This window comes from Monodon monoceros, unplaced genomic scaffold (assembly GCF_005190385.1).
Source record: "Monodon monoceros isolate NGI ecotype Baffin Bay Population unplaced genomic scaffold, NGI_Narwhal_1 Super_Scaffold_2, whole genome shotgun sequence".
In the NCBI taxonomy this organism is placed as follows: domain Eukaryota; kingdom Metazoa; phylum Chordata; class Mammalia; order Artiodactyla; family Monodontidae; genus Monodon; species Monodon monoceros.
The window spans coordinates 92,954,403-92,965,086 of NW_021703776.1; the positions used below are offsets into that span (position 1 = coordinate 92,954,403).

The 10,684-nt window shown below is 43.6% G+C and overlaps 1 protein-coding gene across 1 annotated transcript; it reads right to left on the minus strand.

Annotated features, from left to right (window-relative positions):
- Positions 1 to 4,553: 4,553 nt before the first annotated feature.
- LOC114902047 (trypsin-like) lies at positions 4,554 to 8,662 on the minus strand. The gene is made up of 5 exons (XM_029234400.1): positions 8,600 to 8,662; positions 6,991 to 7,150; positions 5,999 to 6,252; positions 5,307 to 5,443; positions 4,554 to 4,787 (listed from the first exon to the last, which is right to left on the minus strand). The coding sequence occupies exons 1-5, from the start codon at positions 8,637 to 8,639 to the stop codon at positions 4,638 to 4,640; spliced, it is 741 nt and encodes a 246-aa protein (XP_029090233.1). The 5' UTR covers positions 8,640 to 8,662; the 3' UTR covers positions 4,554 to 4,637.
- Between the last annotated feature and the right edge of the window lie 2,022 nt (positions 8,663 to 10,684).

Consider the following 10,684-nt stretch of genomic DNA (forward strand, 5'->3'; position numbering starts at 1 on the left):
ATATCATGTCTTCCTGGATTTTATTGAATCATGAATTAGGTATTTATTTGTAGTAGATATCTTTTGGTGACAGATATCTCTTCTGACTAAAAAATGGGTTTTTAAATCATAGTATGCTTTCACAGGTCTTTTGATGTTTTTCTTTTGATTATACTTTGGAAGCAGATCTTTGCTTTCCATTTACCCATTCTTTGATCCAGTTTTCTTTTCCTGTGGCATTTGCATTGATTAGCATTATATTCTCTAGTCTCTATTTATTTGTTTTCTGTTTACCCAATCAGAATGAATACACCGTGAAGGCAAGGTTGTAACTGTTTTCTTCCCTGCTGTATCTTTAGTGAATAAAACACTGTTAGGCAGGTAATAGGCCCTCAATAAGTTAAGCGGTTGGATAAATGAATAGAATAGTTACATTGTCTCCACTGTACAACATACCAAGTTTATTTAATCAATCCTCTGTTAATGACTATTTGAGTTATTTCCGGATTTTCAGTGTGATGTAGACAATACATCAGTAAGCATCCTTGATTACTCTTGGTGGAGACTGTGGCTGCCTCCTTAAAATCTCCACCTCCTTTTCTTGATAGCTAACCTTATAATTACTCAGTTAACCAAACATATACCAAGTAGGCTGTGTTTATTGCAAAATGAAAAGGTTACTCGTGCTTTGATGGTGTGCCATGTAACTTAATTATAAGTTCAACAGCATAATCCTCTCAGTTATTGGCTCAGGGATGAGAGAGTGACCAAATTCAGTTAAGGAGACACAATATGTTTGACAGCAGCTTCTGGGGAAAAAGCTTCTTTCTCCCTATAGACAGGCAAGGGAGAGTATGGCTCCAACAGCTGTCTTGATCACAAGTCTTTATCCTTAGGATAAAGCTGACAGTGATGCAGAGGGCAAAGACAGAAATAAATTGGGTCCCCTGATGGCAGTTTTGAATTGCTGAATCAAACCATTCTTGCAGTGCTCACTATTTCTAAGCTTCCACGAGTGCATTTTAAAGTACATGTTAAAGTATGAGTTGGACATTCTTTTCCTTGCAACTGAATGATTCCTAAATGATACACTCACACTTACACATTTTTTTTTTTTTTTTTTGCCGTACGCAGGCCTCTCACTGTTGTGGCCTCTCTCGTTGCGGAGCACAGGCTCCGGACGCGCATACTCAGTGGCCATGGCTCACGAGCCTAGCCGCTCCGCGGCATGTGGGATCTTCCCGGACCGGGGCACGAACCCGTGTCCCTTGCATCGGCAGGCGGACTCTCAACCACTGCGCCACCAGGGAAGCCCCACGTTTTTGTTTTTATAAGCACATTTTAATAGGATAGGATTCTAGAAGTTTAGTTGCTGGGCCAAAGAGCATATAGATTTCACCTTTTAATATAATTTCACAAATTGTAACAAGTCAGATTTTAAATAAGAGATAGAAAATGCCAAGATATGCTGAAAAGGGACTATTGGATGGCATCCAGAAAAATGATTTATTTGCCTTTTCATACTTTACTCTGGGCCTGCCCTGATCTCTCATCTTTTATGTTATCTCACTTATCTTTTCAGGTCTCTGAATCTTCCCTCTACCTGAGGTGGTTAGGTGAGTAGGTGTATATTGGTGGTGGTGATGGGTGCGGTAGAAGAACGTTTCAGAGGGAACAGGGAAATCTTTAAACTCATTTGTCTCTGTAGAGAAGCCTGAGATGTTTATTTAAGGTAGATATAAGGTAACATTTAAAAACAAAAAAAAAAGAGGAGTTATATGTGAAATTATTTTAGGCCATAAGCAAACATAAAAGCAATTCAATAACAACTAAGGAAATACACAGGACAGATTAGTTATAACTGAACACTTAAGAGCCCTGAATGCAAGGCTAAGGAATTTGGGCTCCATCCTAGTGGCATGATAAGGTAATATTAAGGGCTCAGGACTGCTCCCTACAAATGTGCCATCCAGAGGTATACAAAGGGATAGAAAATTGGTAATAGGGGAATGTATCTTCCCATACCTTCCTCTTCTGAGATACCTGTTATGGACTGCGTATCTGTGTCCCTCACCACCAAAATTTGTATGTTCAAACCCTAACACCCAAGGAGACGGTATGAGGAGGTAGGGCCTTTGGAAAATTTAGATGAGGTCATAAAGGTGGAGCCCCCATGATGGAATTAGTGCTCTTATAAGAGGGAGATACTGTTACCTAACACAAGTCTGTGTGCCTGACACAATGAGGCCAAACAATACCAAAACATCAGAGTTCGGAGCAGAAAAAGGTTTATTGCAGGGCCATGCAAGGAAACGGGTGGCTCATACCTTAAAAACCCTAAACTCCCTGAAAGCTTTCAGCAAAGCCCTTTTATACGAAAGCTGAGGGAGCGGTGTGGTTAGTTGTTGCAGATTTCTTGGTGTCAGATCCTTTGTTCTTGAGGTCAGGTCGTGGTCAGGTCACGATGTTCCTGTAAACCTCCACCAAAACAAATGTTGTTCTCTGTTCTGACAAGAAAGTGCAAGGCCCAAGGCTCAACTTTCGCCCTCTGAGGTCCAGGCTCTGGCTAAGAGGAGGGGGTCCCTGCACAGGAGGGTTACCCTGACCGGGAGTGCTCGTCCAGCACCCAGGCCCCGCCGAAGACGTAGTTCTCCGCTGACGATGCCCTCAGGGCCAGGTCCCCAGACCCTGCCCAGCTGTCATCACTGAGGGAGCCAGGCACCCAGGACCCAGCCAGTGCTCAGGCTCCTCAGGCCACCCAAAGCGGGGCTGGGGAGCAGGTCCTGTGGACCCATGCAGACTTCTGTGGCCATTAGGTCGCAGAGGCAGGGAGCAGGGAGAGGTTCCCCCTGCCTCAAGGCCTGGGCCCGGCCAGTGGGCTGCCGTGGCGAGGGCTCTGGAGCTCTGCAGGACACAGCACCCAGCCTGTCCCCGAGGCCCCCCCAGCGCACCCGCTGGCCCTTGATACACCTCTTACCACACGCACTGCCCCCCGCGAGGACCACGACATGGCCAACCATTGGCCAAGGGCGACCTCCACCCGCCAGGTGAAGGGTCTCCTGCTTCTGATCTCGCAGTAACAGTTGCTCAGTAACAGGGTAACGGCCGCGTGCTATTGGCTGCACGCCTGCCCCGCCCCTATTACAATACTAGAGTCAGTTCTCTCAGCCGTGAGAGGATACAGCAAGAAGGCAGCTGTCTACAAGCCAGAAGGGGGCCCCCACTATCTCCTGTGTCTCCCTGATCTTGGACTTTCCAGTCTCAAAAACTGTGAGTAATTAATGTCTATTGCTTAAGCCGCGCAATCTGTGGTTTTCTGGTTACAGAGCACCAACTGACTAAGGTAATACCCATCCTTCACCGTATCACGTTATCCTACTGGGACTACAAACATTTTTACCTTTCAGAACTCCTCGACCTATTCCAATGCTGTTATGCTCAGACCATATTGTATCTTTCATCCTTGATTCATACCAAATACACATAGGAACCATGTACTGGGACCTGTACTCCTAGTCATCCTCTAGATGATCCAAGGAAACATGGCAAGTTGCGGGGAACAACACTGAAGAACTAAAGCGGGGTGTCTGTGCTGCTCTCAGGATAGGGCGGAAGAGACTAGAGAACACCACCCCTATAGTCAAGACTTTTATGATCTCAGGGTAACAGATCAATTTTCCACAAAACTTATCTGCATTTGCACCTTTTTTTGCTTACAGTTCAAAATAGTACCTACGTTGAGCTGGGGTTTGGGCGGTCTAGTGTGGGAGGGGGTACAGATTACCGGCAGAAATCATGCATGCCATAGAGTAAAATTCCAGATGGAAAACAAGAGTATCTTGGAGAATAAAAGAAATAGGTAGATGAAACCTTGGAAATACAGGATCTGTACTTTTTAAAACATTCTCCATGTAGCCTTTCCCCTAGTCTAGCCTCACAGAGTTTCAGATAGATTAGAGACAAAGGGAGAGCACAGGGTCACACAGCAGCAGCAAAGCGATGGGATAAGAATGGCTGGGGCTTCACTTCAGCTGCACAGCGAACTAGTTGAGTGACTTTAGGCAGTTGATTTTAACCTTCTGCATTTTAGTGTCATTGTCTGTGTAAAAATATAGTGGTAACAGTGATGGCTAACCTTATTCATCTTTATAGCCCAATCATCCACACGGAGTCTGGTGATGTAGGTGAGCAGTAATTTATTTATTTTTTTATTTTTTTGCGGTACGCGGGCCTCTCACTGTTGTGGCCTCTCCCGTTGCAGAGCACAGGCTCCGGACGCGCAGGCTCAGCGGCTATGGCTCACGGGCCCAGCCGCTCCACGGCATGTGGGATCTTCCCGGCCCGGGGCACGAACCCGCGTCCCCTGCATCGGCAGGCGGACTCTCAACCACTGCGCAACCAGGGAAGCCCAGTAATTTATTTTGATGAGGCTGAATGAATGACTAAATAACCTTTCAAATTCCATCTTCATGTAATAGTTCAACTCTATATCCACCCTCTTCTCAGTAGCCACATTGAAGAGAAAGTACACAAACCAAGTAAGGACACTTCTTGGATATATCTGGTACAGGAGAAAATGTTTTTATTTAGATACTGTTTTCAGGATGGGAGGAAGGTGAAGCTGACTAACATGGAGGGTCATGAAGAGATGACGCCGTTTAGTTGTCAGCGATAGTCTTCTGAATCCAGCTCAGGTAGTTGCAGACCTTAGTGTAGACACCAGGTTTGCCTTTCAGAGCGCAGCCATAGCCCCAGGAGACAATGCCCTGGAGCTGTCCATTGCAGACCACAGGGCCACCAGAGTCACCCTGGGCAAGAAGGAAGAGCCAGTTAGAACTCACAGCTGTGCCCAGATGGGAGAAAGGCTCAAAGGTGTTCCTCCTTTACCCGGGGACCATCTTCCCAGGCTGCTGACCCTCCATGAAGCCCTTCTCTTTCCCTGGAAAACCAACCCTCAATCTCCATACTGGACCCCTATTCTTTCCCCTCCTTTGAACTCCCTCTTTCCTTAGTTTCAGGGCTGTAGTGCCAAGAAGAGGTGGACCGGGCAGTGCAATGCTGCCCATCTAGCCCTGCTCCTTTCAAAGTTTCCTTCTGCTCTAGCCCTCCTCAGAAGCCCGCCTGGATGTACTGTTTGCACGTGATCTTCTGTGTATCTTTTCCCCTGATCCCTAACCATTAATATGGCAAAATGAATTTATCATTTATCCCAAATCTATCCCTCAGCCCTCATAATCAGCCCCAGGGACAGCTTTTCAATCTTCTGAGTTTCCGAAAAGAGATATGTGAAGCTGAGCTGGAAGGAGAAGGCGTGCAAAGCAACTAACCTGGCAAGAGTCCTTTCCGCCCTCCAGGAAGCCCAGGCACATCATGTTTCTGGAGATCTGTTTGGGATAGGCACTGTGGCAAACGCTGTCAGACAGGATGGGAGCTTCCAGACACTGCAGGAGCTCAGGGAAGCTGGCTGTTGGGAGTGAGAGTGGAAATGGAAGAGGATTACCCATCCAATCTGGGAAATTTTTTTCTCAGTATCTCTCCCCCCTCTTCCCAATATCCCCATTCCTTCTCTCAGATTGCCGGTAACTTCTATTTTGGAAGAACAACTTATATCTGGAGGGTCTTCCAAACGGTTTTCATCAACAGATTGTTCTCTCTCTGACACTAGCATCAGTGACCATAGATCTCAAATCTAGAGACTTTATTTCTGAAGCGGGGCTATGCTTTGAAAAGTTCCAAATCTCTTAGTCTCTGTTCTGTGTACCTCCTCACGTTTTGGTTCCCTGCAAATCACTAATCACATTTTAGTTGCATACCTGGCAACTTTACCATAGTGCTTTTTTGTTGTGTTGTCAAGCAGAGGAATGTTACGCGTTTCAATTAGTATATTCTAAGACTCCATAGAACTCCACTATTCTCTGGGAACCTTGCCTTGAGTGAGAGCTAGGGCTAACTGACGCTGAACACGTTTTTCACCTCTAGGATTCTCAGATTTGGTGATTCTGTTCCAGGTGACACTTACAGCCACTGCTCTTGGTGTTGCCCCAGCCAGAGATGAGACACTGGGTACCAGCAGCTGCACAACGTGTTGGCAGAGGGACAGCGGCTACTTGATTGTTGAGAGTGGCAGGTGGGTCCAGTTTAATCAGCATGATGTCGTTATCCAAGGTCTTTCTGTTGTACTTGGGATGGACGATGATCTTGGCTGCTTTGATGAATTGCTCATTGCCCTCAAGGACCTCAATGTTGTGTGCTCCCAGGCCCACCTTCATTCGGCTGGATTAAAGGGTTACAAGTCTCTAAGTCTCCAACGTGAGCTCCTTCCCATTCCATTACAGCCCAGTCTTGAGCATAAGCACAGACAGAAGCCCCCACATACACACACAGGTTAGTGTGCACTTAAGGTAGTCCTACCACCTACGGCACACGTTAGAGGATTCCTTAGGTGTCACTCCAAGGCCAGACTCACAACCCAACATCTTGCTAGATTCATTAGGTGTAGGAATGGGAACCAAATGATGCCAGTCAAGCAGTGGGAGGTGAAAAGGCAACTGGTGTTGATTCATCTGGTTGGGATTATCAGTTATTGTAGGGAGTCGTGGCAGGCCTCAGAGATATGGCAGAATATTAAGGGAATAGAATGAGTTGTGTTTATCTTTACGTTGTACTGGAAATGTCCTGTGTTTTGTTACTTGCATATGCCATGTTTTTCCTGGTTGAGCTATAATGATTAGAGCTGTTAAGGTACTCTAGGTATATTTAATCACTCGCTATTTTTCTTGCTATGTCTTTATTGCCCTCATTTGGAAGGCCATCAGGGAACTCTAAGGGTATCTTTTTGTGGGAAAATCCCTCAATGCATACAACGCCTGGGCCGGGGGTGGGGATAATGAGGTCTTGAAATCTGAATGCTCCCCCCTCAAGCATAATGCTGTAGTTCTCCCTGATTGTGCTTTGGCAGGGCTGGGGATGACCTGACCTCAGAGAGCAGGGCTGTGAGTATTGGTCACTTACGACTTGTAGCAGTGAGCCGCGGATACCACCCACTGGTCACTGATGAGGGAGCCCCCGCAGAAGTGGTAGCCGGAGTTCAGGGACACCTGGTAGGGGATAGAATGCGCTTCACAGGTGTAGCCCCCGACAATCTTGTCGTCATCGTCAGTGGGGAGAGCAACTGACAGAGAGAAGTTGGAGCTATTGTGGAATTTCTACTCAGAAGCAATGTTTTGCAGATTAACCAGAAAAAAAATAGGTCGTGTTTTCTTGTCATGCATAATCAGGAAACAGTGATTTTAATATAATTGTTTCCAAAATCTTATCGTTCTATACATTTAACACATGTGCTACTTACGCTATTATAAGTATCTCATTTTTAATTTATGCTTTAAATTTGATCAATAGACTGATTTTTTACATATGTCACACACACACACACACACACACACACACACACACACAAATCAGAGACTCCTTACGTAATAAATGCCTTGAAGCCCACTACCTGAGAATATAAAGAATACTTTTTACACAGACGCTTGCTTGCTAAGGAGACATTTAAGTATGCGTTCAGTAAAGCTTTGCCGTCACCATGATTGTGTTTATTTGTAGAGTTCAGTATAGGATAAACACCACATGAGGTAACAGAAAGGAAACTTAAATACCACCTGAGAATGTTCTGGCCTGGAAAAAATGGGGAGTTTTGTACTTTTGTTTCCACAATCTCTTCTTGGTTCTCACCTAAAATGTTAAGTAAATAATCTCATAGAACATTATAAGGTTTCTCTCTCTAATGTTTCCCCTCATCCCAATTATATTTCCAACATTTTTAATTTATTCAGCACTGTAAATTTTGGACCACTGGTTTTTTATGATTTCTAAGGACTCCAAATGTCTGGAATTATATGCTATATGCCCTGTTGTTCATATATTTTAAAGTAATTTGAGATAGACTTTTCTGATATGTAAATAGGTATATTGAATTTATTTATAACAACCAAATTCGGGAAAATTCTGTAGTAAGTTTGAAGTGTACAATAGTATTGAATAGTATAAAAACAGAAATAGTCATTTCTCTATTTCTTTTCATGATTGCATGACATGTTGTTTTACATCAGAGAGATTTCATTAGTGAAGATGTGGTAAAACCAGCCCATAGCTTTTATTCACGAGAAATAGAGTGTCTTTTCCTGTTAAGATCTCTCTTAAGATGCCCTTTAGTACAGAGGAGAACTCAGGCTGTGATACTCACAGCCTCTTCAAGGAGAACAAGATTAGTCATTAGTCCCAATTATTAACTCCAAGTTCTTATAAAGATCAAAACAACATTCCCTTAACATTGACTATCTTTTCTTTTTCACTCTTACTTCGTAGACTGTACCGGAAATTCAGGGCAGATTCTTCCTCTTAATACTTTCTACACTGATCACCCCTGCCCCGCATCATCTTCTCCAGCAAGTGGGATTTAGTTGTCTACAGACTTATGTACTGTACACTGTTGTTTCAACATCTTAAGCCTCTGGGGTACAGAGATTATATTCCGCATTCATTCTTGTCTTCCAGAGTAGAAAGTGCATCCTTAAAAAAGTCATAGACACCTACTGATCACTTATTGATCAAGACTCACCAGCTACTCCCATGAGAGCAAGAAAGATGAAGGTCGTCATGGTTGCTCCCCGGATCTGGACTAGGGACTATGCTGAAGGGTTTCCATCCACAGCTATTTATACCATCAGGTTTGTCATTGACACCCATGGCCACGGGTGCCGGAAATGTGATTTCACTGGAAAGTCACAAATCCAAATTTAGAATTCAATTCCGTGCCACGTTGAAGATGATTGAGCATCCAATTTAAACATCCACTTTTGTCCACTTTTGCAGAGGTTATGGGAATGGAAAAAATGAGCCCACCTGGTAGAAACTGTTCCCCATAATAGAAAAGTAAGTTGGAGTAAGGTCACATATCAGGGCTGCAGGTGTCCTGATTCCCAGAGAAAAAATTTAGGTACTTGGTTGTCTCAAGCATGAACTTTTATGCTGAGGATTATCTTGAGAGCTATACCCTTGATGTAATTAACATTGCCTGTTTCAGAATTATATAATTTGTCTTGTAGTAGCTCTGGCCTTGTATACCCATGTTAATGTTTCATTATTGATAGGAACACTTGTTCTCCTAAAAAAAGAAAAACATTTCTGATTTGAAGCCACAATAGTTCAAAATAGGAAAGGGAAAGAATGAGAATAATTTATCCTTATCTGAACTTAGTATTTAATAGGCATATGCTAAATACTTAGCCTATTTGTTAAACTAGTAATTCTTAAAACAAGCCTACAAGATCCCTATTATAATTCCTATTTAACAGTTGGGAAAACTGAGGCTCACAAAAATATAAGGGACTTTACCAAAATCACAAAGCAAATCCATGGTAGGGTCAGGATTCCAGCCCCGGAAATCTGGCTTCACTGCCTGTGCTCTCAAGCACTACGTAACACTTCCCTAGTCAGTTCACCAAAGTCTGGACACCAAGATAATACAGAGTTCTTGGCCAGCGAAGAGACAATGGGAATTTATTGAGTGCTTACTATAATATGTATCAAACCCTGGGGGTGGGATTTTGATACATCTACTCATTCAGTCCTTACAAACAGTTTTATAAGTGTTGTGCTCTAATTTTTGCCATTTTATAGATGGGGAGGTTGTGGCTTAGAGAAGGTAAGATTATTTTTCTCAAATTTTCAATACTGTGAGGTGATCCATACAGAGTTCAAACACAAGCAGCCTCACTTCAGAGCCCACACCCTCCATTGTGACGCCGTACACATAACACAGGAATGATGGAATAACATTTATATTTTAAGGCAGGACAAGGAAAGTTCAACATTACATTCTCTCTGTGTCAGGTAATTTTATGCCCTTTCCTTCAATGAGTCTGTTTTTCCTTTGCTTTGGCTTCTCTAGTCACTTTCCTGGTTAATACATCACCAGTCACTGAGGCTGTGCTGTGCTGGCTCTTGACCACTACAATGTGTAGGGAAATTTTAAATAAGAACTTCTCCCCTTGAAACATAATATACTAAGAAACTTATGAAAAAACTGAAGTAAACAATCAGGGCAAATCGGTGTTAGTGAATAGAATGTTCTTCCCTGGTAAAGTGAATCCTGGAACCAGGCTGCGTTTTCCCTGAGAATCTGCTCAAGGGTTCCATTAGTCTGGGGGCATTTCTCTTCTAGCCACATGTGGTTCTCTCCATGTTTCATGTGCAGGGTCAGAAACCTTTTCTTTTTCCTGTAAAGGGCCAAATAGTAAATGTTTTAGGCTTTGCAGGCAATATATATGGTCTCTGTCACTACTACTCTACTCTTGTCCATGAGCAACTCTAAAGAGTACATGAATAAGTGAGTGCAGTCCTGTTTTTTTTGGGGGGGGAGGGGTGTCTGGACTTTAATATCCTCATGGATAAAATGAATACCCAGAGAAAATAATGGGGAAATGGGAGAAGTTAATCTTTGATCCACATATCAGAGTTTTGTTAAAGTGCCAACTTAATTCAGTTATGTCTCTGTCAGAATTCACTTCACATTTCTCTCTCTTCCCATTTGCAGCCATATCCTACCTCCATTCCTCAAGATTAGGCTGGTAAAGCAGGCTTAATAAAAGGACAATTAACGGCTTCCCTGGTGGTGCAGTGGTTGAGAGTCCGCCTGCCGATG

Bases quoted from the DNA above. Each gene is read 5' to 3' on its own strand.
- LOC114902047 (XM_029234400.1), bottom strand. From the start codon at position 8,639: ATGACGACCTTCATCTTTCTTGCTCTCATGGGAGTAGCTG. The intron at 6,253-6,990 runs GTAAGTGACCAA...CCTTTAATCCAG, and splicing joins GCGGCTCACTGCTACAAGTC to CCGAATGAAGGTGGGCCTGG. The intron at 5,444-5,998 runs GTAAGTGTCACC...CACTCCCAACAG, and splicing joins CAACACCAAGAGCAGTGGCT to CCAGCTTCCCTGAGCTCCTG.